The sequence below is a fragment of the Columba livia genome, chromosome 2 (assembly GCF_036013475.1).
Source record: "Columba livia isolate bColLiv1 breed racing homer chromosome 2, bColLiv1.pat.W.v2, whole genome shotgun sequence".
Lineage (NCBI taxonomy): Eukaryota > Metazoa > Chordata > Aves > Columbiformes > Columbidae > Columba > Columba livia.
Window position 1 is genome coordinate 68,130,887 of NC_088603.1, and position 26,146 is coordinate 68,157,032.

A 26,146-nucleotide genomic window follows, 5' to 3' on the forward strand; every position below is an offset into this window, starting at 1 on the left:
CTTGCCTTTCTTCATGAGCACTTTCTCCATGCCTGTGTTTTGTTCTCATACCCTGTGTCACCCACCACCCCTTGCTGAAGGAGTGCCTTGAGTGGCCCTTCAGACGTCTGGTCACAACTTCAAAAAATCAGAGGAAGGCTGGAGTGACAAGGTGCCTCCACACAGCTTGACTGCTTGCTCTGATGTGGTGTCTTGACTGTACCTGACAGAACAGTAATATAGCTATGGCCTCCTTGAGACCTTCTGGAAAACCTCCCCTAGAGGAGACTCCACAGCATCCATTGACAGCTTCTTCCAGTGTTTTTCTTTTCTACTAACAGGAAAGCTTTCCTGGTTGTGCCTGAGCCCATCGTTGTAGACAATTAAAGGGTTTTTTTCTCCCACTTTTACCAGTGAACATGGAAAGAGCATTTACTGTCTCTTTTCAGAGCTTCTTATGCATCGGGAGAGTTGTGACATACTCATCTCTTTCAGGCTAAATAAGCCCAACTCCCTTGGCTTTTAGTAAAGAACATGTTTTCCAAATACCTGAGCACTTTGTGCTCTTTTGGACTTGTTCCAATGTCTTCATTTTTCATGCAGTGTGGGCCCAATGCTGGGTCCAGCCCCGCATAGGAGAGCCTGTGTTCCCATCCCTTGCTTTCAACGTTCTTAATAATAGGCCTCAGAAAGTGATTAGCGTGCTTTGTGCTATCGTGTTTTGCAGCTCAGTGTGGTCCCCAAATGTTCTTCTGCAACTACATGTATTTGATTTGTCCTTCCTAAAAATAGCTCTTCCTCTTATTGTAAAAATGTTCTGAAATAAGTTCTTCAAGATTGCCTTTGATTTTCACCTTGTCTCCAGAGTGCTTACCGCCCCTTCCAGGTGTGTGTCACTAGCAAATTTTACAACAATCCACGTCAGTGATGGAAGTACTTTGTAGAACCAAGACCAAGGCAAGTCCCTGCAAAAAGTCACCTGAAACGCTGTCTCATGATGGCAGTGAACTATGACAATAATAACTTCTCTTGAGGATTACTTTATTAAATCCCCCGTGAAGCTGCATTAGAATAATTATGTCTAGGATGTGTCTAGGGAACTTGTTTGATGGAATGTCCTGTGGGACAGTGACTGGAGCCCCACTGAAGTGGAGGCGCTTCTTTACCAGCTCATCCAGGTGTCTGCCAGAAGATTAAATAAGCTCGATGTGCTATTTTGGCAAAACTAGGGGTGTGGGAGGTTTGTTTGTTTTGTTTTTATTATTTATCTGCTTTTAACATTGTCTTATTATAGTTTTTGTGTTTGAAAATTAACTGTTAAATGGTTTATTCCAGAATGATTTTAGGGTTTGAAATTAGGTAGACTCTGCCTCACCTCACCTTGTTTCCAGGAGCTATGCCTTAAGTCATCTAGATACACTGTCTTGCTGGGGTTACCTTCCTAGCTCTTTTGCTGAAATTGGTTATGTTATATATCTGGTAAGTATTCAGTCAGTGGCACTTTGGTGAAAGCTAATGCAAAAAACCACAAACACTTTAGGCAAACTGTTGCATTTGTTTTCCTGTGGTGGTTCATCTCCTCTCTTCTTTGTTGTAGTTATTGTTGTATGTATTTTTAAGGCATTTATTTTTTTTTCTGTTTCATTTTATGTGCCTTACTAGCTGAAGTTTCTTTTTAGCTCCTTGGCCTTTCTGATTTTATCCATGCATGCTTTTTCTGTTCCTATATAGTTGCCCTTAACTCACATAATTGTGTTTCCAGTTTTTACTGTGATTTCTTTTCTATTTTTCCAGTTATTAGAGAACTCTGTGAACTTGTGCTTTATGTCCTTCCTCTGAGTGGGAATTGCTTTGGTTTGGGTTTTTTGCAGGTGTTTTTTTTATTTGTTTGTTTGGTATGAAGTGTGTTGCCCTTTCTCTGCTGTTGTCACATCTTAGAATTGAAAACTCATTCCATGATCACCCTCACCCAGATTACCTTCCTCTCCCAGTTCTCAGTCAATTCTTCTCTATTAGTCCAGGTGAAATGTGTGATCCATGTTTCTGGCTATTTGTAAAGCCAGCGATGTTCAGCTCTTGTTTTGGCTGCTGCAGGCAGGAGGCAGTGTGTCAGCGGCTCTCTGCCCAGGTCTGCTCTGGGGCATGAAAAGCACTGTAAAACCCAGGCCTCCATTTCACATGGAGAGTACTGCCTACATTTCAAGGGAAGCAGCTAAATGCATTTCTGTTAGCAAGCGTTTGCTTTCCAGATGATATCTCATATGTCTTTGGAAAGCTCAAGGTAAAAAGTTGTGTCATCAGTTAACTGGATTTTCCTGAAGTGTTTCTACCTGGGAAGCAAAGAAAAGACAAGAATATGGATGGGGTTTAAAAGGGCATAATTCCTGCTCCAGCTTCTGGAGTACAGAGGGGAGAATGCACACAGTGAATGCATGTATACACATATATATGTGTGTGTGTCTATGCAGAATCCCCAGTTTCCAGTTTCTCATCTGTGAGTCACTTAATACAAGACCATAGCATGATCTCTTCAGTCTCTATGTGATCCAATTTTATAACATTTTTCTCTACTTTATAAGTGGCTACCATTTTTGCATTTATTTGAGAGAAGCTGCCATGCTTACTAATTTGGCAGGTATTTTGAAATCCCACAGGGAAGTATTATAACTTTGCAGGAATGGGGTTACTCACCTGAGTGCTGATAAGGGGGGGATTTTACTGTATGCTTTCACTTTGAGCACTTTTATCAGTGTTCCTGATTTTTGTATGTGTTTTTCTGCACTCACAATAGTTTAAGGAGGTGAGAAGACAACGTTTAAACTCTGAAATGTGTTTCAGGTTTAAACTTGAACTTCATTTTCTTTGTAGTGGGGCTTAGTTTTGGCAGTGGTGAGCCATCACAATTGCCTTTGAAGCTGAGGGTTGCTTCTGGTGCTTAGCACACCTTGTAGTTAAAATACAAATTTTAGATTCACACCTGGGTTTAAGTGTCCAACAGAAAGCAGTGGAGTCCAGCAATTCTCAGTTGCAATGACACATTAGTGATGAATATGATATAATAATAAAATATGTGTCAGCAAAACTGCCCAGATATCAAACTTTAAAAAAATGCATTGAACTATTGTATACATTTTATTTTCAAATAATGACTTCAGCAACAAGGTGCCTCCCAAGATTTAATATGTATGACAGACTGGATCCTTCATGGCCGTCCTGATCTGTTGGGTGCATAATGTGTTCAATACCTCGTTTTATATGTATGTATGTATAGACAGGAAGTTGGTTTGAATCCCAGTGCGTGTTTTGTGGAAAACATACCCAGTTCAGTTAGGTAGTATACACTGGCTAGTTTATCTGCTAAGAAGTAGTAAACTGTGTATGCATTTAAGGGAAGTTGGGTGGGAATGAGATGGTGTCTGAGGGCCAGAAAAGGAGCTAGTGAAAGTATTAGTTTTTGTAAATCAGATTGCCTGTGTTTTGTGATACCATAACAGGTTTTCTGGTAGACAGGGTAGGGGGAAGTGCAAGCAAGGGACCTCACCCTTCTTAATGTCAGAGGCTTTGTACCCTCCGAAAGCAAGACAGGCTTTCTGGGGACTCTTTGGTTCTTTTTAAATCTAATTTATCTGTTATAAATGCCTAGTCTCTCCTTTTGCCTGGGTGAAAACAGTTATATGAAGATTGTATGTATGAAGGGGCCAGGAGTCAGGACTGCAGAATATGATTGTCCAGCAGCTGGGAGGCTATGGCTGAGTGGTAACATTATTAATTTACTTCTCTGTTTTCTGTTTCCTTCCTTCTGCTTCCCCTGCAACACTCCTGGCATTGCAGGTTTCTAAAGTCAACGGGATCACTCGAATGTCATCTCCGAGTGCAAATGCAGCCAGTGCCAAAAAGATGAGAGAAGTCAGACCTTCACCGTCCAAAACTGTGAAGTACACTGCAACAGTGACAAAGGGAACTGTCACATACACCAAAGCCAAGAAAGAACTGGTCAAGGAAACCAAACTAAATCACCACAAACCCAGTTCACCTGTCAACCACACAATCTCAGGGAAACTAGAAAGTAGCAATGCAAAAACCCGCAAACAGGTGCTATCCCTTGGAGCATCCAAGTCTAACAATACCGCTGTTAATGGTGTAAAAGTCAATGGCAAGTTGAACCAAAAGACATGCACTAAGGAGGTGGGGAGACAGTTAAGGGAGGGGCTGCGCAATTCGAAGAGGAGGCTGGAAGAGACGAATCACATAGACAAAATACAGTCGCCCACCAAGAGAATGAAAGGGGCCGTCAACTTGGCAGAAGCTGCCAGCAAAAAGGCAGCCGTAGAAAAGCCGTTGCTGAATGGACACCTTAAAAAGGAAGTGCCAGAGAAGAATTTGGAAAGAAATAGGCCGAAAAGAGCCACTGCTGGAAAGAGTACGCCAGGGAAACAAGCACATGGCAAAACTGAAAATGCCTCCTGTGAAAATCGTTCTACCTCTCAAGCGGAGTCCTTGCACAAGCCACAAGACTCAATGGGAAAGCACGAAAAGGGCAGTAGTAAGTCTGGGTGGGGGATGCTGGGGGAGATTCCCATCCTTAGGCCCTCCACCAAGGAATTTCATGACCCGCTGATATACATTGAGTCAGTCCGAGCTCAGGTAGAGAAGTATGGGATGTGCAGGGTGATTCCTCCTTCAGACTGGAGACCTGAGTGCAAGCTAAACGATGAAATGCGGTTTGTGACACAGATTCAGCACATACACAAGCTAGGCAGGCGCTGGGGACCCAACGTGCAGCGACTGGCCTGTATCAAGAAGCACCTCAAATCTCAGGGCATTACCATGGACGAACTCCCACTCATAGGTAAGGGCTGTGGTTTCCTTGGCCTTTTGTCACTGCTTGTTAGTGCCCGTATGCAATTTTATGCTCCGTTTGCCTTTATGCCTAACTGAACCCTGTTCAATTAACACTGCAGAGCATGGTATCTCTCTCTTTATCCATCTCCTAGGCATGGTGCAGGTAGGTTGTTGGATGGAGAGCTTTCCTGGGAGACTTTCTATGGCTACCTTCCTTCTGCCAGCTCTTTATTTCACCCAGGGAAAAAAATGTCGTGTGGGCTCTCAGTTTCCAGATTTCAGGATCTTCTGCTTTCCCTGCTGCTTCTTTTTATAGGTAGTACCACTACGGATCTTGATAGCCTTGCTTTAAGTGTTGCATCAGAGTATTTTTTGGACCTTTCCAAAGATGTTTTCCAAACCGATTGCTGCCAAGCTTGAATACAAATATATTTTTTTCGCTTCCTTTAAAAGCATTTAACTAAGGAGAAAAGAAAATATCTCAAAACTGACTTCTATTTGGGTACTCAGACACTTAAAATCACAAATTTGCAGTGACCTGCTGACATTTAACAACCGTTAAGTGTCAAGAGTAGGCAGTAAAATGTGGTTGATTGCAAAATGGAGGTTTCATTATTTCTCCCACCAGGTGTCTGCCAGGACTAATGCCTGAGTGCGAATCACTTATTTAACAGAATTCTTGGTTTATGGTCTGCTGTCAAATATGACACGTGACAAAAATGTGACAATAGTTTGTAAAAACATGACAACAGCAGCATACAAATGAAGTATTGAATGAGCTGCCTCCATCTCTACCGCCTTTGCAGCCGTGACATAGTAGCAGACTTATGTTTCTAATTTTTCGTAGCCTTCCCCTTTGTTTTTTGAAGTGGTTTGAGTCAGAGCTCACGGGAGCTGCATGTTGCAGCTTGAGGCTGGAGTTTTGCCTTTGAGGCGTTACCGGATCAGAGGCAGCGATCAGCTCTAGTTGGATTGAAGGACACACTTTTGTGTTTAAACTTCACAAGACTTCTCCCCCCGCCCCATTTTCAAACTTTATTTTATATCACATATGGTGAGCGAAAAGGCATTAGAGCACAGAAAAAGATGGCAGAGTTCGTAGTGAACTGATGCAGGGCACAACAGAGAAGTGACAGAATTTAAGGAGAAGGAATGAGGGTTAGCGCTCTCTCGCAATAGCTGTGCAAAAACGTTCAAGTAAATCTGAAAATGACAATTACTCAAGCAGCAATAAGTGAACATTTTGTATGCCTGCAATGGTAGTGTTCTAATAGAGAAGAATAATGAATTACATTTACATTGGCAAGAGAGAGAAGAAAATGTGCAAGATGGCTCGATTAACACTCCTGGAGCAATGTCTACTTTTTAATGAAATACCTTACCTTGGCATTAAGATGGCATTACTGTTAATTATTTGTATTATTTAAGCACCTAAGAGCCTAGTTAATAGGCAACGATTTTATTCTACTGGGTGCTATATACTTGGAGCAAACAGTGGTCTCTTACAAAATTTGTATCCTTTCTGCTGCTAATTTCTTACCTATCATCTTGTTTGTAAAAATAAAATGTAGAAAAGAAGCTGGAGATCGTCGGTGTACAAAGATGAGAAATCTGTTGGTTCAGCAGAACAGATACAAAATACTCCGTGGTGATAAATGCCAATTTATTTAAGTAGACATGCATACTTATCCCTTCTTTCAGGGCCAAATCACATTTCCATTGAAGTAAGTGGGAGTTTTGCCAACAACTTGTGTAGTGCCAGCGTTTGATATTAAATGCATACCTGAAGATTTTAAGATTTTATTTTTTTTTTAAACAAGCTTGCTCACTAGGCAATTTTAAAATGTTTCTAACTTAGTAAATTTAAGACAATAAAAAAAAAGTCAGATGCTACTGTTTCTGCATAACAGCACGCCTCATATTTAAGCCATTTTGCTAAAAGCACCTTATTAATGGGATTAAAACTCCTTTTTTCTTTTTTACATTTTCCCCTCCATTTTTCTTCAGCCTTTCAAGGAAAGTTTAAGCAACACGTTTAGTCCAGTCCTGGAAAACATCAGCCTGAGATATAAATGCTTCCAAAAGCTGTGGCTGTGTGAAATGGAATTATAATTGAGACCATTTTGTAAACTTTAGCTGTAGCTGGCCCTGTGGAGGAACTGCCAGATATGTGAGGCTCTGGCTGAATGATGTGCTACTCGAGCTCTAATATTGTGGAGTGATTATGAGTGATCATTCCATAATGCAGGAGAAAATCACATTTCTTGAATAGCTCATAAACAGTGTTGAAACTTGGACCTTGAGCTGGGTGTGCACTATTTGTCCCGCTGGAGAACATATATAACATCAAAGCTGGACCACACTTTTTTTGAGGTTAGGAGTATGTTACGCAACTTTATGCAGGTTGCTGAATCCATAGGGATGGAAAGCCATCTTAAATTATGCCTTCAGCTTATTTGTGAACTGCGCATATAAAACAGGAGACCAAAAAAAGTATCAGCCTGTAATAGAGGCCAGCTTGAAAGTTATTTCATTTCCAAAAAAATTACTAAATTGGATAAATCTGTTACCCCATGGCTTTGCCTTTAGCTCTTCAAAACCTTACCATTGTTTTTTGGTGCATCCAAAAAACCTTTCCCCTATTTCACCCCTTTGCCCGGTGCTGTACGGGCAGCGTTGGTGAGCGGCCTCTGCCACTGCTCTGCCCCCAGCGCAGCCCTTGTCATCCCCAAACACTGCGCGCTGAGCACCGCTCCGCACCACACTGGCACGAGTGCTGGGCAGAGGGGAAGGCAGATGAAGAAGGAAAACTGGGATCAACTGTGGAGCTTCTGAGGTGCAGCACGGGGTAGTTTGAAGAAAGCAATACTGCTTGCACTAGCAAGCAAGATGATACGACTGGCCCTTAATGTACTGTAGCTGTGTGTCCAACAGGAAATATTTACCATAACGTTGCTTCTTGCACTCCTCTGTTGTACAATAGCATTTCTAAGTGTTCTGAAATGGCTATGGCGTAATGGTATTTTTGCTTTTCTCAAAGAAAAAGGGGAAGGAGAGACAATGCGGTGGCAGCGACATTGACACGAGTTTTGTATTAATTCTCTTTTTTCCTTCAGCAGTGCCCTATTGCATCGTAGGTGGTCTTTGGTCCATTTCTTCACTCTTTCTACTGATGATTTATTTCTGTGCTTTGGGAGTGTTTATGATGTTTCTTTTATTGTTCCTCATCCATTTGGCTGCTTTTTATGCTGCAGTTTGAATAATCGTCCATTTTTATTTTTTGACTGGAGTGTGAAATGTGCTAGTCATCTTAAAACATACAAAAACATAATGGAGTATAAAATATGGATGGCCTCAAACCAAAGAATAATGTGTCTGGAACTTCTTTATCCAGTTACAGGCACCAACCCGAAACAACCCACCTCCTCCCTTGTATTTTTTTTTTTAAGGATTTGTCTACCTGTAGTGAAATTAATGATGTTACTGTTGTCCTTTTGAAAACTAACTGTACTCAAAGTGTTGTGCAGACATTAGATAACCCGTGTTTCACCTTCAGAAAGGATAGGTTTTTGTCTTTTCGATTTCCAGTACTCATCTCGATACTTATTTTGCTTCTGTCTGGTATAAACCAGATGCAGGACTGGTGATGGGCAATGGGAGGGTGGGAGTAGTGGAATTTTAAATAACTGGGTAACTCTTGTCTCCCTGACCGTAATGACTGGGGAAAAACCGGTGTCAGGAGATAGCAGGGGGTGCTTTGAGAAGAGAAGGGAAGGAAACTTGAGGAGGAAAGCAAATTTAACCATGGGGAAAACTATCACAAATAGCAAAATATGATCTACTGAAGGAATTAAGCTAGTAAGATGGTGCCACATGCCTGTCTTTAGCAGGAGGCGTATGACATAGGGACAATCCTGCTCTGGGGCCCAGATGGCCAGAGCTGCACGGGTGGCACGTCCCAAATGTACCCAGCCTGGCAGCATGCTTGACGCGAGCTGCCTGCGGCTTTCCTAACCTTGTCCTGTGTTTCCCTTTCCCCTCCTCTGCTGCCTGGCACACACGGACCCCAGGAGGCTGCGAGCTCGACCTGGCCTGCTTCGTCCAGCTGATCAACGAGATGGGGGGAATGCAGCAAGTGACTGACCTCAAGAAATGGAACAAGCTGGCAGACATGCTGCGCATCCCCAAAACTGCACAGGACAGGCTGGCCAAGCTGCAAGAAGCCTACTGCCAGTACTTGCTCTCCTACGACTCCCTCTCCCCTGAGGAGCACAAGAAACTGGAGAAGGAGGTCTTGCTGGAAAAGGAAATCTTAGAGAAGAGGAAAGGACCTTTGGAGGGACATTCGGAGAATGCCTACAGGTTCCATTCCTTGCCCCGGTTTGAGCCCAAAAATGGACTCATCAATGGCGTGGTTCACAAAAACGGCTTCCGCAACAAGTTAAAAGAGGTCGACGTCCCACTGAAGACGGGCAGGCGGCGGCTCTTCGCTCAGGAAAAGGAGACCACAAAGGAGGATGAGGAGGAGGAAGAGGGAGTCCTTAGCGACTTACACAAGTGTATATACAAGGTAACGAGGTGGGCTCTGACGATTTTGTTTTGCAGAACTGATGGTGCTGTCGTCTGGCTGGCATCTGGATGCAAACCCAGACAGCGTGGCGGAGCCGATGGGCTGCAGTGCCACCCGCAAAGTAGCGCAGCCAGCAGCTATTGCAGCTGGGTGGTCTGGTGGCTTTATCCTCATCTGCCTGGCTCTTGCAGGATGTCTGGAAAAACTGGAAGGTGTTATTGTCATAACGAGATGCACTGGGCTCTGCCATGCTTCATCTCCTTTTAAGAGGTTCCCTGAATAACTCTGCCCAGTTATACTTGCATTCACAGTTTTTATTTTCATTTTGTAGTGACATTTAAAGTAATTTTCTGCTTTCTCATTTCTTGCAAGTCTCTTGTTGAGTGAAGTAGTGCTCCACATCAAAACTGACATCACTAGAAATACTACTACTTTTAGAAACGGCAAATTGAAGTGCAAACAATATTTTCATCCACGGTGCCAGATTTTGCTCAGCATTAACAGTCACATGGACACTTAGTCTTCCACATATCAAGTACATCCATTTACGAAGGAATGCTGACTCTTTTGCAGTATTTTATTTGGCAGTCTCCTCCTCTGGAGCAGGACTTGGCACTGCAACTCACAGTGCAATTTTGAGTTGTGCTGAATTGTGTAGCTGTGCTCTGAGAGAAATGTAGTGTTGAGTGTCTGTGCCCAGTATAGGAATATGCTGTTCTTCCCCGTCCAGTCTCACTTGCATCACCAGGAAATAAAGCCAGATACCCCAAAGTGGCTTATTGTTAAGCTATTTAGGGACTGCATGAGCTCATGACATCAGCTTTAAAAGCTTGCTTCAGGTTTCTTTTGCAGCCTGTTACGATTTGTCAGCACAGAAATTCTTTTACTCGGGGTCTCCGGCCTCAATTCCACCTATGAAAAGCAATCTCTTTGCAGTGCTGCTGTTGGAGAGAAGCTTATCTAATGACAGCAGCTTCTGTGAATGGTGAAGTGGCATTTTGGTGCTTAATATCCTGTGCTTAATGATGTTAAATGAAAAATTTTATACTACTTACCCCCTGAGGGGAGATCTTATTGCTGTCTACAACTACCTGAAAGGAGGTTGTAGCATGGAGGGTGTTGGTATCTTCTCCCAAGCAGCAAGTGATAGGACAAGAGGAAATGGCCTCAGGTTGTGTCAGGGGAGGTTCAGACTGGATATTAGGAAAAAATTCTTCATGGAAAGGGTTGTCAGGCATTGGAACAGGCTGCCCAGGGAAGTGGTGGGGTCACCATCCCTGGAGGTGTTCAAAAGGCATTTAGGTGAGGCTCTTAGGGACACGGTTTCGTGCCAGAGTTAGGTTATGGTTGGACTCAGTGATCCTAAGGGTCTCCTCCAACCAAAATGATTCTATGATTCTATGACTGCTGTATGAACAATCTCAAACTTGGTGGGGAAATGCCTCCATCTTCTTTTCCGGTGCAAGTCCCAAGTTAAAGTTTAGAAGATACAAAGTAACTCAAAAAATAAGACTGAGATTTGTGAGAAGTATCCTGATCACACTTAGAAAATAAAAAAAGGCAAGCAAGCAAAGCACAGGAAGTGTAACCAGCCTGAGTCTGCTGAGCCTCAGGCCTTTACTCCAAAAGGCTGAGAGCGCCCAAATTGCTGCTGCTGCCCAAGAAGCACTGGTAGTACTGACAGCCTCAGACCCTGTTTGAGTCCAACAACACCTGGTAGAAATATTTGGACCATGAATTTTAAATCATTATAACTATGCTCAAACACATCTTTATTAGTCAAAATAGGAACCATTATGATCAACGCATTTTTGCCAATGAGAAATAAGTTTGTTTATTCCTGCAGCATAAAAATCTGTATTTCAGGATTCTACAAACTCTTGGAAAGCATTTTCTGCATCCTGCTGCTTGTAGAGTCGCTTTCCCCGCAAAAAGTTGTTGAGATGCTTGAGAAGTGGTAGCTAGTTGACGAGAGGTCCAGTGAATATTGTGGATGAGGCAAAACTTCATAGCCCAATTCTTTCAACTTTTGAAGCATTGGTTGTGCGATGTGCAGTCGGGTGTCGTTGTGGAGAAGAATTGGGCCCTTTCTATTGACCGATGCCGGCTGCAGGTGTTAGGGTTTTCAGTGCATCTCACTGATTTGCTGAGCATCCTTCTCAGCTGGAATGGTTTTGCCAGAATTCAGAAAGCTGTAGTGGATCAAACTGGCAGCAGACCACCAAACAATGGCTATGACCTTTTTTGGTCCAGGTTTGGCTTTCAGAAGTGCTTTGGAGGTTCTTCTCGATCCAGCCACTGAGCTGATCGTCACTGGTTGTCATATAAAATCATCTTTTTGTTGCACGTCACAGTCTGAATGAGAAATGGTTCATTGTTGTTGCATAGAATAAGAGAAGATCACACTTCAAAACGATGATTTATTTTTCAGTCAGCTCCTGAGGCTTGTTGAGCTTTTTCACCTTTCCAGTTTCCTTCAAATGCTGAATGACTTGATGGTTGATGTTGAGTTCTTCTCCAGCTTCTCATGTAGCTGTAGGAGGATCAGCTTCGATGATGGCTCTCCATTGGTCATTGTCACGTTCCAGTGGCCAGCCACTACACCTCCTCATCTTCAAGGCTCTTGTCCCCTTCACAAAACTTCTTGAACCACCATGGCACTGTAGGTTCATTAGCAGTTCCTGGGCTCAAGTGTGTTGTTGATGTGGCGACTTGTCTCTGCTGCTTTACGACCCATTTTGAACTCGAATACGAAAATCATTCCAGTTTGTTTTTTGTCTAACATCATTTCTGTAGAATACAATAATAGTAAAATAAACAGCAAGTAATAAGTCAGTAGCAAAAAAACATGGAGCGAGAAAAGCGCATGAGAATGGTGTATAACATAACCACATTTATTTAAGAATGGATTCCAGTATCAAACAGCAAATTTCAACAATGCGAAAACAGCAGTTCCTTTTGCACCACCCTAATATTTCTGTTCTGAGCACAGGAGCTGTTAGAGATGGGCACGGCTGAGCCTGCAGGCTGGTGCTCTCCCCACCCTCCAAAGCAGCTGCAGCACATGGAGCACCTCTGGGTGCCCACCCTGGTGCCAGTGGCCTCCTGGCCACCAGAGCTTGCTCATTTGAGTCCTGTCCCACGCTCATCTGTGGCGGGGAGTAAACAGGTGGAAGCGATTCTGTGGAGGATTTTTGGAGAGGTCCCTGCTGTGGGCGCTCTGTGGGACACCTGGTCGGTCTGAGTGCAGAGGGAGGTGCGTAGCTTCATTTTCACAGCACTGGGGGGAAGGTCCTGTAGAAGGACTGAGGCGTGAGAACTGGTTACGTCACTTAGAGCAAGCCTCAAAATGTAGAAATAAGAAATTATGCAGCAATCCTGATGCATCAGAGTAACCCACAAGACTTTTAAAATGACTGCAGTTAATCAGTAGGCTTTAGGTAAGGTGGTGCTGGCTTATGGATTTAAGCAGAGAGTACTTTCTGCTGTTTTATGAAACAAGCCTTTTAATCCTGCATTTTCTGTTTTTCTTGAATGAGGGTACCCTTGTGTGTGTGTGTGTGTGTCTGTGGAGGGGACAGTGTTCTTTACCTATTAGTATGTTTCTGAGAAAATCTGAAATTAGTTTAACAGAACATGTCCTCATGTTGCAGTTTCCACAGATGATGGGATTGTAATGGTTCCTTTCTAAAGGACATTGCTAATTCTAATTAAAAATAAGACACACCCCCACACAACTCTCTGATAAATGCCCAGGTCAATAGATTGAGGGCTGGTGGAGAACACCATAATCATATGGCTGTAGTCCAGTTTAGGCCATGAAGTATGTGTTTCAGACCACAAAAAGACCATATATTTGGGATTTCAGACAGTAATTTCTGCAGTCAGCCTGTGCTTGAGCTGGAACGCATTTTTGGAGAAAGACATCCAGTCTTCCTGGATCAGTTCCCACCGTATTGCATGTCAAGGTTAGCGTAAATCGCCTTTGTGTTGGGCTGACTTTCTGACAGGACTCCCAAATTATTTTCAGTGTTACTCCTTTCCAGGCCATAAGGCCTGTTGTGCTTTTAAGTGTGTGCTGCAGGGTGCGCTTGCTTGCTTCTCGCAAGTAGCAAGTGATAGAACGAGAGGAAATGGCCTCAAGTTGTGCCAGGGAAGGTTCAGATTGGATATTAGGAAAAAATTCTTCACAGAAAGGGTTGTCAGGCATTGGAACAGGCTGCCCAGGGAAGCGGTGGAGTCACCATCCCTGGAGGCGTTTAATAGACGAGGTTCTTAGGGACACGGTTTAGTGCCAGAGTTAGGTTGATGCGTGGACTTGATGATCTTGAGGGTCTCTCCAACCAAAATGAATCTATGATTCTGTGATTCTTTACTCCTAATCTCTGTTTAGTGCCCCTATTTATGGTCGCTTTAATGTCTTTAACACATTGCAGTGTCCTCTGTGCCTTCCCTCCAGGCTTGGAGGTGGTGGTGTTGCTCGGAGTGGGCTCTCATGACCAACACAGAGGCCATGGAGAAGAATCAGCGGAGGAAATAGGCAGTTTTATTCATTAAACCTTCCTGTGTCATATTGTTGCAGCAACAGAGACTCTGCTCAGTAGCTAGAAGCTCCCATGACAGTTGTTGAACTGTTGAGATATTTTTGAAAGCATTGAAAAGGATGTTTTACTCTTCAGCAGTTCATTTTGTCTTCTGATTAAAAATGCTCCATTACAGGATTTTAAATTATTTTCTGAGTTGGCATCAGAAAATTTTACATTATCCCTCAGATTAAGAAAACCAACCAAAAAGTTTTAGGAGACTAAAAAGATGCCAAACTCTTGACAGAGGAAGAAAAAGATATATGCAGTTTTAAAGGGCTAAGCTGTTCAGGTTTTCTACTTTCTTTTTCCTTGCTTGCTGCATATCAGAAACTTGAAAGGACATGGTCAGTCTTGGAAGATGAGTTCTTAGTCTTATTTTTCTGTGGTGAGAGGAAGAGGCAAGTAACTGAAATGAGGAGGCTGCTGCAGAGCGCGTGTTGGTTTGCGAGCAGTGAAGTCCATGTTCACGTGTGCCGACCGCTGGTGCGGGCCCCGCGTTTTATGAGAGGTTTTGTTGTAAAAGATGCCTCAATAAATGATTCATGAGGGCATTAAAAGATGATGGAAATTGCTTATTGTATTGCGGAGCATCCAGCTCTGTGCTTTATGGGAATCAGAGGGCCCCAGGCCCTGGGCATTTCGCAAACTTTTTTGCTGCAGCTAATTACGCTGCATTCAATTAAAAAAGTGACAATGTTACAACCATAAGAGCATGGCAAAGTGATAGACTTGGCCTCTAGGGGAAAAGCTGCTCATAGAGTTGTTTCTGGTTTACCCTTGGGCATAGTTCTCATACAAATTAAGCACAAGAAAAGACTGAGGTGGTTTGGCAGATCTGTTTCATAATTGGCAAACTAGAATGGTAATAGTCCGAGTAATAAAATGTTCATTTATGTGGAGTTTTTAAATCTGTGGTTACTCAGATGGGCAACCAGTGGACACAGTGAGAGTTGGAGGAAGGAGCAATAGATCTGGTGAGAGGGAAAAGATATTTTCAACGTCACGCTTGCAGAGCGATGCTGAAGTCTCTGCCTGCAGCAAGGGGCACAAAGCAGCCCAGCCATGGCAGCCAGCGTGGCCCTGCCAGCTCTCGCGGCTTCCCAGGATGGTTCTTCTGCCCTGGAGCAGAGTAGGTCCCTGTCTGGACATACCAGTATGTCTGGGCTGAAAGGAGCAAGTGTGTTGTCACGCTCCTGCCTTCAAAGCCTTCAGGGGCTTCTGCTTCCCAGAGCATCTGGTTATGTGTGAAAGGAGGTATGCAGAAACTTAGGTAGAGTTCAAGCAGAAAACCAAGTCAGATGATCTTGTCATACAGCTCCTGCAGCAGTGCTGAGAAAGGTGCGCTCATGTGGCCATTTTACCATGTTTTACTTTTCTGAGCCTTGTAATAACAGGTCCTGGTTCCTTGCATTTGAACTGCTTTTATTGAATTGAGCATAACTAGTTTTTGTAAGCAGGTAACTACAGTAATCTCGATAAACTCTACTTTTTGTGATGCACTTCGGTCATATACAACACTAGTTTGATGCTGAATGTTTCTGTGAATTTCCCAAGTTTTTCACCTGTTTCTCTGCATAGAGTGTGGTCCTTTGATCACATATGGGATTTGATTGTAAAATCCAGGTAGGGTTTCCTACTGTTTCCCTTGTAACTGTAATAGAAAGCTTGGCCATGTCCATCTTCTGTCTTTATCAAACACAGAGCATCGTGCTGGACAAAGCAGTGTACATGGCCTGCTGGGAACACACAGTTGGCCTTTTAGATGTTTGATTTGGTGATTCGTTGTGAATTTCTTTTATCTTTTGAGATATTTTCCTTCAGATCAGGAATGAGCTTTAGACCCACATGTGTTCTGGAGACATTGTCTTCTTTCCCTCGTCTTGATCTAGTATTCAGTATGTAAGGAAAAGAGTGAAGCCAAGAGGAATAGAGGCGCATTTTTCTATTTTCACTTTTAATTTTACTTTCTTTCTCCACAGGGTAGGTCTGTTTCTTTAACAACCTTCTACCGAACAGCAAGAAACATCATGAACATGTGCTTCACGAAGGAGCCTACAGTAGCCGAAGTAGAGGTGAGACAACATAAGAGGTGGTAAAAATTTTTATTTCAGAGGATTAAGTGTGGAGATTCAGTATAGTTGACATGGGAGCATTACTATGAGCAGTTTAAGGCTGTCTGGTGTGGAAGAAAAATAAATGGTTAGGTAGACATGGTTACTGATTCTTCCTTTTAAAATTTTTTGACATTTTTAATAAAGGTGTTGATCAATTGAGGGAGAGAAAGAAGTCTTAATCTGTCTTGTGCTGAAGGACAGGAGCCAAGAAGGTCTGTCTTTCCAACTCATTGTCACTTCTAAGCATTTGTATTCTTATTTTCAAGCAGTGTTTCGTGTTGGATTACACTGAAGTCACGAAAGCCGTGTAAATTTCTGGGGTTTATATTTTAATGACAGAAGTCTTGTTCGGTGACTTAAAAATGCGTTTCTGCTTTCTCTCGCTATAGCAAGAATACTGGCGGTTAGTGGAACAGAAAGATTGCCACGTAGCAGTGCATTGTGGAAAAGTAGATACCAACACCCATGGGAGCGGCTTTCCTGTGGGAAAATCTGAACCATTTTCAAGGTAGGATCACCAGATCTACCCATTTTTGTTGACTTGTGCCAGCTGCCCTGTTGGGGTGAGCGGAGGTGGGAGCACGAGGCTGGCAGGGCAGCGCGGTGCTGGGGATGCGGTGCTGACGCGTGTCTACCTCTCTGTGGCCCCTTGAACAGGCATGGGTGGAACCTCACAGTCCTTCCTAATAATACAGGATCCATCCTGCGACATCTTGGTGCTGTGCCTGGTAAGCAAGTCTCTTTTCTATATTTCCAGCAGGTCTAAGTGTCTTCTCAATGTGGTGGTGTAGTCACCAAAGTCTTCTCCCTCTTTCTGGCCCCTCTGTTTGCCAGCTGACTGGGTAGACACGCGGTTGTACATAGCAGATGGTATTTAAAGGAATGAAAGCAGGCATGCAATTAAGAATTAATTAATAGTTGATACTGTATACCTGGGAGGAAACGGTTGTGCTTGCAGTACCCCTTTCTGGTATTGCCAGTACATCTGTGTTCTTACTTTGTGTTGGAGCGATGAAGGACAGAGCCGTGCAGCCTCCTTACTTGCAAATGTAGGCTCTAGCGCTGGGGGAAACAGCACATGAGTTTTCCAAATGAATTGTCATGAGTGCTCCAGCTGCACATGTACCTTTTCAATTTATTGCTGGAAGTGTTAGCTGAAAGCAAAATTCAGTCACCTGTGCAGGAATTAAGCAGCTGGGAAACAGGATACATGTTTACAAGTATGTCTGTACCTGACAACGTGAAGCAACCTCCTCTGATTAATGGTATTGGGCTCATATGATGGGTATTTGTGGATTTTCTAAAGAATAAAAAAATTTTACAGCTATTAGAAAACAAATATTTTCCAGGGCACTGTAATTAGCTGTAGATATTTTGTTAGTGGAAAAAGCTGAATTTGTTAAATTATTCTCTGTGAATTATTCACTTTGGTAGGAAGACTTAAAACTTAAGAGTCAACTTGCAAGTAGAACAAGATTTTCAGCTGAAGTGCCCTCAAACTATCTAGTAATTAGAAACTGCAGTTACTCAAAACTCATTTTCAATCTCTTTGTTTTAGGAGTGACAATTCCTTGGCTAAATATCGGCATGGTCTTTTCTACCTCATGCTGGTCTCGAGACCAAAATCACCTTCCATACATTGACTACTTACACACTGGTGCTGATTGCATTTGGTAGGTATTCCTGTGTTTTGTTTTCTTCGCCTTCACTGCAGTGCCTGTCTGTAGGGTGGTGGTGACCGCAGCTTGTGTAGTACCTTTTGGATGAATGAGTCTCACCTAGAAGGTCCAGTGTGTGTCATCACAATTTTAACAGGAAAAGGTGGTATAAGCATAAGTGATGAAACTCCCTTTCCTGGAAGGAAAGTTTCACTTCCATCTTCCACGCTCTATTCTGAGATATTTAGCAATAAAGTGTTTCTGCCTGACATGGAAGCCAGCTGACAGCTAGTCAAGGTAGGCTTTCTTTAGGCTGACAGAGAGACACTTGTCAAGCCAGCTCCATATTGCCACTTGTAAAATGATTGAATCCATGCTCTGACTAAACGGGCACTGCTCTCCTGTTTTGCGCAAAATACCTTGAACTGTGTATCTACCTAGTATTTTCTCTCAAAAGGTTATTTTTCATTATCATATGTAATAATTTTTAATATGATTACATGCATCATTCTAGTGTCTTGATCTGGACATCACCAGTTAGTTGCTATATACATTTCACATTTTGTAGGCACATCATGCAAATAGACTTAACAGTCAGTTTATAAATGGTTTTGAACATGGTGATTCCTTCCTGAATTCAGTGCATATGTATTACTGATGAGTTAGATTGCAATGGAAATGCAACAGCTGATGGAGGGATTAGAGGAAGCAGTTGCTGCTGGCGTGTCTCGTGCCTTTCTGCCGCCTTCCTGTGATATTGGTGTTATTACCCAAGAGGATCATCAGTGAGAACAATGTATAATAAGCAATGTAACTTTATTTCTTGAGCAGAAAAAATACAATTTACGGAGAAGAAAAGGTTATTTAAATGGTGTCCCCCTGCAAAGGTGAGAAGCTGGTTCCCTTTCAGCAGTTCCAGCTGTTCCCCTCTTGAACTCTGAGCTGCAGGAGCCTTTGGCTCTCCAGGAGGACTGCAGGTCCCCCTTTGCATCCAGGAGTCCTCATGGTGGCAGTGGCAGTGTCAGCTGCTCCTGATTCACATGCAGAGTGTGTACTTCTGTCCTCTACCTTAAACTTCAGCATTTTTCAGCTGGTGCTGGTGTCAAGGGTGCTGACCCGGCTGAAACTGGGAAAGCACATGACCCAGAAAAATGATTTGAAATCTTGAAGGAAAACGCTAAAGCAGCAGCTCCTCTCTCTAAATATATTAAGTGAGAGAAATTTTCTGTATGTGATCATGCCAAGGGGTAAAGGTAAATGTTGGATTATGCTGCAGACCTGAGAGTTTGTCACTTTCTGTCATGGGCATTTCATGGCTCCTTTTCCCTCTTCTGTGAATCAGAATCTTTTATAATAATATACTATCAGGACAAATTGCTGAGCAAGTTACATTGTCCTCAACCTTAGATGAGTTGTTTGTCTCTGACATTCACCTAGTTTTAAATGACAGTAAATTCCACAGAGAAGACATTCAGGAATCCTCTAAGTTCTGAGGCCGCTCTTCATACTGTGTGTGTCAAAATGTGCCTTTTGACATTTTAAAGGCTTGAATGCAGCCAGCCAAAGTTTTAGGAAAGGCTACTATTTATTTCTGTTTTTCCAAGCCAAGAAGAATAAAACCAAAGAAGCTATTTGCTTTTCCATGATGGGCTTACTCATACACATAAGTACATAGCTTCAGGTGTACTTGTGATGATTGCCTTGATGGAACATGGGTAGTAAACAGGAACAACTTGTAAGAAGGAAGAAGTGAAACTCCTTTATGTGTAAAAGCTGTTCTTAGGCAGGGCTGCCAGGCTGCAGTGTCAGGCCTATAGCATTCATTATTAACTTATTACACCTTCTAATATTGCAGTGAAGTACCCAACTTTATTGAGGAGAAGATTTAATTTAATAACTGTAGGTCTGGCACAATATCTTGAGTAGCTCTGACAGCATTGTTTTCAGTGGCTGCTTCAGCGAAAGCAAAGCAGGCCGCTGGGCACCGGAGCCCTCCTCTGTCTTGCAAAGTCCACCCAGCATCCAGAAACCTTCTCTTCCAAAGAGAGATGCCCGTGATACTAAAATTAGTAGTGCTTCATTTACCTGTGGATCACTCAGGTCACTCTCTCATCTCTCAGGTTTTATCTCCTGAAGGGTAGGGGAGAACTCAGTATTCACGCAGGGCAGAGGTCAGTGATGTAACCTTTTTATTCTGGAGGGATCCTCAGTGCCCATTAAAAGAGAGAAGAAAATCTTATTGTGCTCGAGACACTCAGAAGTCTATAGTGGCTGCCCACTTGCCATCTTTATAGCTACATCGAGAATTGCAAATGAGTGAAACTGCAGCATAATCCACAGTTGCAAAGGGTCTCCCTTCCCCTCAGTCCTGCGAGTAGCTGGATGATCCCAGGTGCTTCTGTGCTGACCCTCCTCTTCACACCTCCTTCCTGGGCCTTTTCCTGGGCCCGGCTTGTGAGGTTCTGCATGCTTGAATCTTGACTGCTCCCACTTTGCTTTCTGACTCTAAAATTAGAGTGGACTCTGTTGCATTCTGGATTTGAATTTAAAATATTGTCATCACCATTTAAAACCTGTTACTATAGTGCAACTAGAGTAATACTCCAGCTGTTCTGCAGCTGTCACTGTTAGCAACACAGGTACTGCAAGGTATTCGATACAGAGCATGCATTTAAAATTGCCGTTGTGACTTGATCCTTACCAAGACGAGGTTCTTCCACTTCACCTCTCTGTAACCTTAGGATTTATGAGAAAGGTCTTAATCGTTGTCAATATCTATGTCAGGAGTCAGTCTATGTACCCCTGAGCAGCCAGCTCATTGGAGCCCTTGTTGTGGCTACAGTGAGCTGTATGAGTAGTTAATGTCATCTCTTCTGGTTCTTGGCTTGAAGATCAACAAAGACAAGTCAAAATCATCATCACTACAGTGAGCAGTAAGGAGATCTTCAAATCTCAGCAAATACAGCCTCCTACAGACTCAGCAGACAGTGTCTGTATGATGCATATGGAGTTAATATTAGTGCACATTATAAGCAAATATCCTGACAAGGTCTGTAAGGCCAGCAGAACACTTTATGAAATTGGTGGAGAGATCGGATGAATGACAAGAAAACTGCGCTCTTTACCCAGAATCTTTCCAGATTCATTGTCTTGTTGCCAAGTTTGGAAAAATGGCTCTGTGTGTGTGTATGTGTCTTGGGTTGGGGCAGATGGGCGCCAGGCTGCGGTCTGACTGCTTAAAATGAACGGAAATAAGTAAGAGTAAATCTGGAGATGTTGTTTATTTGCCTGAGCATAATGAATCCAAATCAAGTAATGCTGCAGATAAAGCCCAGTGTGGCAGCAACTCAGGGCAGATGTGGGAATACCAGGATTTGCATTGTTTCCCACCAAGCTTTGCTGCTCCGTTTGTAGTCGTCAGGTACCAACTACCAGATTTCAGGAATGGGTGTCTCCTGGATGGACGTAAACCATTACCCTTCTGTCAGGGTGCAAGCAAGACTAGCGGTGAAGTCTCATCGTATCGCCTCCCTGCATCCAGGAAAATAGCAGTTCTCTGGGCGTGTGAAGCTAAAACCTGAGATTTCTATGTTATTTCTTGTCATTTCTGCGTCACTGCTGGCAGTGAGCACAGAGAGGAGAGAGAGCAGCTTCTTTGGCTTCTAGAGGAGAGGAGGATGTGCAGCTCGGGGCATAAACCCAGCCGTGTTTTGAATCTCTCTTGCTGCTTTGGCTGCTCTTAGTCAGGTCTTTGTTCTGTTGCAAGAGGAGGGAGTGGGATTTGTTTAATAAGTGAGGGAGGAAGGTCTTAGGCTACTTTGTGTACTAACAGTAAAGGTGATTTGTGTTTTCTTGATTGTTACAAACAGAAAACATTATTAAATAAAAAGATCCTTTTGTCGATGCACCGGTAATAAATATAACAATTTATGATAAAGAGAATGGAACATATATTGGTGCTCATGAGGTGCAAACTCCTGCACATGATTAGCTGGTTTTGTGCTGTTAAAATGAGCATCATTCTATTGCTGACTTCCCTCCTCCTATTCTACAGAGCACTGAGTGCTCACATTTCTGTTTTGGGGATTTTGTGTCTTTCAGCTTCTAGTGAACACCATCCGACTGAGTCTAAATAAACAGCTTTCTATGAATCCTCAGTGTTTTAGCAAGAATAGTGTGGGAAAGCCTGTGTTTAATTTCTTTCTTTTAATCAAAGTCCTGATCTGAATTGCCTGTTATCGTGTAGCTGTGGACCTTTATTTACTCCACAGTAAATTTTTCTCTTTTTCTTCTGACAAAACAACAGGTATTGCATTCCTGCTGCGGAGGAGAACAAACTTGATGATGTGGTACATACCCTGCTGCAAGCCAATGGCACTCCAGGGCTGGAAATGCTTGAAAGTAATGTAATGGTAGGTTAACACAGGGAGAGGCATTCCTATATGAGAACCCAGGGCTAATCAGAAGGCTGGTTGTTTGGGGATTTATTTTTGTTATTTCTCACACTACAGTGATGCAGAGGCTGTTGTTGAGATCCGGCTGCTTTCTACGTGCAGCATTTACCCACATGGCGTTTTTCTAACAAGGCTCATATGCTCAAATGTTGAATTAAAAATAAATGTGGTAATGCAATCAATGTCTATTTTTAATATTGTCCATAATGTATTTAACCTCACAGAGTGTTTTGTAATGAATTAATCAGCCATGATTGACATATCCAGCATGGATATGAGAAGCCTAACACTTCAAAGGATTTCAAAGTATTTTTGTCTCCCGTATTTATTTGATGGATAACAATTTCAATTTAATGCATTTAAGTGTAAATTTGGCACACCATAACAAAAACAGCTCCCTCAGCTATCCATGGTAACATCTTTAACAGAAGTGTAGTAGGAAGGTGGATTCAGTGCCAAGTCTGTCTGAAAAGATCTAGATGGAAAACTGAATGGCCTGTGTTACTTTCTGTAGTAGTAGATAGTGTTGTTTTGAGGCTCTGTGTTTGAGATTGTTTGGCACGTGAAGGTTTAAAGTGGTGGTTTCAAGAGAGCTGAATCTGTAATTCTCGCTCCAAGCACTAAGCAGAAGGGAAGAGAGAAAGCGAGCAGAGCCGAGCTGTTAGCAGAGCGCAGCTTTTCTCCACGAGTGGCACGTGGCAGTACTCTGCCACGAAGGGGATCGAGCTGTAAAAGAAAATTCTGATTTTGCTTGTTTGTTTTGCTTTATGTCTTTCTAGATCTCCCCAGAAATCCTGTGTAAGGAGGGGATCAGGGTGCACCGTACTGTACAGCAGAGCGGGCAGTTTGTTGTCTGTTTTCCTGGATCCTTTGTGTCTAAAGTGTGTTGTGGCTATAGTGTTTCTGAAACGGTGCACTTTGCTACCACCCAGTGGACAAGTATGGGTTTTAAAACAGCCAAGGTAAGTTGAGAAAAAAGGAGTTTAAATGGATTCACGGCCCTGCCATCTAAAATGACAGCAAACCAGACATTCCAGGATTGATAGGGTTGTGAGACTAGTACAACTACATCTACTTTTTGTGGACTGTTAAATAAAAAAAAGGGAAAGAAAAAAGGGGGCGAAAAAGTTCAGCAAGGCATAAGACGATCCAGTGTTTTCAGAAAAGCAACCAAGTTAATAATTGATAACTAAAAACTTCTGTATGTTTGGTTTGAAATATTCAGGAGATTTGTTATGCCTGAAGACCAGTTTGTGAGGAAGCTTTTCAAAAATCCCTTCAGAGCTAATGATAATGTATTGTATTATGCTTACTAATTTTTTTTAAGTGATGTTTTCTAGAACCATTAGAATCTCAGGTGCAAATATCTGAATAACTGTGCTTGTTAGCTCCTATGATAGGCAGAGTCAGTTAATACTCACAGCTGTATTGCTTGTCTTTCTCTGCCCTTTCATTCAGGAAAAGTTGTTGATCAGGGCAATTTCAACTTTAATAGACTTGAAAATCCTTCGGTTCACTGACCAGCCCATCCAATACTAAGCTGTAAATAAAAAACCTTCTTGTTCCCTTTTCACACAACTAACTAAGGCAGGTTGTCTGCAGAAACAAACGGGTGAATTGCCCAGTCACCGTGATTTTGGCTACATTTCTGTGGTTTTGGACAAAGAATATATGTCACCAGTTGTGTTCTCAACCTCTTCAAATACACTATGAGTTACAGATGATATTTTGGTAGTGTTTTGTAGCTAAGCCACTAGTATATAATCATTTACAGCCTCAGATCAAGCGGATAGTAAGCAATTAAATGTAGTATGTCCACAGCTAGGTTTTGGTTCTTTAGGGTTAACGAAATTCTTCCTGCCTGGTTATACTAACTGTATATTAACTTAGTTTGAAATAAAAGGTTATTTTATTACAGATTTATTTGGGGGGAAGGTGGGAATTGTATATGTGTGTAGGTAAGGAATGAGAATCCTGAGCTAACCTTTTCTGTCTGAAGGTACACAATTATATTAACTCCATATGCTGTATTTATTGCTCTACTGAACATTTGTTTGATATTGTGAAAATGCCACTCCTGTAAGAGACAAAAATCACTATGCAGCAATTAAAAAGCTCTTCTTGGTGCCTCAAATCCTGAAGAACAGTTTCTTTTGATTCATTTTTAAGAGCTTTGCACCGGTAACCTACCTTGGAAATTGAAGTCACACCTCTCACAAACGTTGCAAGAAACCACAGATATGTGTTTATATCAAAATAACTCTGGAAGTACCTATTGTATTGTTATTTTTCTTCCCCCTTTTTCTTTTTTTCTTTTTTTCTAAATTTTTTTTTGTTCGTTCCCCATCTTCTTTCCTCAGACTATCCTATGTTCCTGCCTCCCTTAAATTTTGGAAATTCTTCTTTGGTTCCTTCACTTTAACGAGGCACTTTGCCATTTTTAAAGGCCGTGAGATGTTCAGGGTAACGAGCAAGATGCCCCTTTTGGACTGTTAACCTGTACCTTCTTATCTGTCCCTTCTCAACAGCAATATTGAGAGTTTTCAGCTGTTTGATACATTAACTTTGTTTGCATTCTGTGATACTGTGACCTGATTTTTTTATAGTGACTCTCTTTATATTACTAAACGATGTTGTTTCATGTATTGAATGACTGCTCAGTCTTCTTTAATATATGGAAAAATGAAATTCTGCTTTTGAAATTGCATTGATTCCAGTTTATAAGGAGTTGGGATAATTGTTGGGATAAAGGGAGTTTGTATAAGGCCTGTGTAAAGGAACAGGCAGGTTTCACCTAAACCGTGTGGAGAACGAGATCGCTGGCTTTTAAAAAACACCCTAAGAGCCCTTGAAATTGTAAACAAAGGATGAGGAGAAGTTTTACAGGTGTGGAAGAATTTGTGCTTGGAATGGCAAAGGGGTAGCTCCGTATTCCTCAAATAAGATATTGGGCAAGATCAGTAAAACTCCTTTAGCAAACAGGAAAACAGAAAATTGGACTAAATGACACTGGTCTAGAGGTTTGGAAATAAGGAGGAGAGTCTGGTCTTAAAGGAGAGCTTTGGTGGTATAGGGCCTACCAGAAACCTGGTGGAAAGAAGAGACTCACTGGTATCGTGATACAAGAGGAAGAATTACACAGGAGAGATGGAGTTAGTCACCCTGTTGGAGCAGCACTGCTGCACACAGAAGAGAGGTTATGGGCCAAATAAGCCAGGTTTAATTTTGTCACCAGTGACGGAATCTCCGTGCACTGATCTTCCTGTCCTAAATAGGAAAATCACGGTATTAGCACTGTGCTCCTGACTGTCCAACCAAGATGTTGGCAGGGGCTCTATATGTATCCCCCCTCAAGTTTTAGTTTGGGTGAGAAACGTGCTTTTAAAACCCCACACAGTTATGGCTCCATGGTAAAAAACACAGCGCTCTGCTAGCCTGAGCAGACTGGGTTGCTTTCAGATGAAACCAAACAGGAGAAGGCGCTCCAGAAGTGCACCTTATATCCTCCAAACACCAAAGCAGTGATGGAGTGGCCGCAGGACCAGGCTGGACTGCTCTGAACTGAAGCCCTTGGCTTTTCACATGGATGTCCCGTGGGTGTTGGAGTCCTCCAGCATCAGCTGGATCGCTCTGCACGGCCGCTCCTTCTGCGTTGCCGTACTCCATGGTGTGTGGGCATGGCCTGTGTTGTACCGAAGGAGATGAGAAAACCCGTGAAGACAGAATACACAACGATTCTGGGAAATGCTGGTCTGCTCCCCCCAGCTAGGACAGCAGTTGTGTTGGGGTGTGATGCCAGAACCGAAATGGCTTCAGGGAGCAGCTGCTTGGGAAATCCATGCGAGGGGAAGAAACTCTCGTCTCGCCGCTCAGCAATGGTGGAGCCCAGGTCAAAACATCACTATCAAATAGCTGCACTGTGATGGTGAACAGAGATTTAAGA

The 26,146-nt window shown here is 42.6% G+C and overlaps 1 protein-coding gene across 6 annotated transcripts in view; it reads left to right on the forward strand.

The window, feature by feature from the left end:
* Window positions 1–26,146, forward strand: part of JARID2 (jumonji and AT-rich interaction domain containing 2) — a 227,879-nt gene that overhangs the window by 190,413 nt on the left and 11,320 nt on the right. For all 6 annotated transcript variants that reach the window (XM_065052352.1, XM_065052354.1, XM_065052357.1 and 3 more), the window contains exons 7-14: window positions 3,811–4,828; window positions 8,892–9,391; window positions 15,957–16,049; window positions 16,481–16,599; window positions 16,749–16,819; window positions 17,650–17,764; window positions 22,056–22,161; window positions 22,983–23,165. In XM_065052352.1, the coding sequence (XP_064908424.1) occupies window positions 3,811–4,828; window positions 8,892–9,391; window positions 15,957–16,049; window positions 16,481–16,599; window positions 16,749–16,819; window positions 17,650–17,764; window positions 22,056–22,161; window positions 22,983–23,165 (2,205 nt within the window). The remainder of the gene's footprint in view (window positions 1–3,810; window positions 4,829–8,891; window positions 9,392–15,956; window positions 16,050–16,480; window positions 16,600–16,748; window positions 16,820–17,649; window positions 17,765–22,055; window positions 22,162–22,982; window positions 23,166–26,146) is intronic.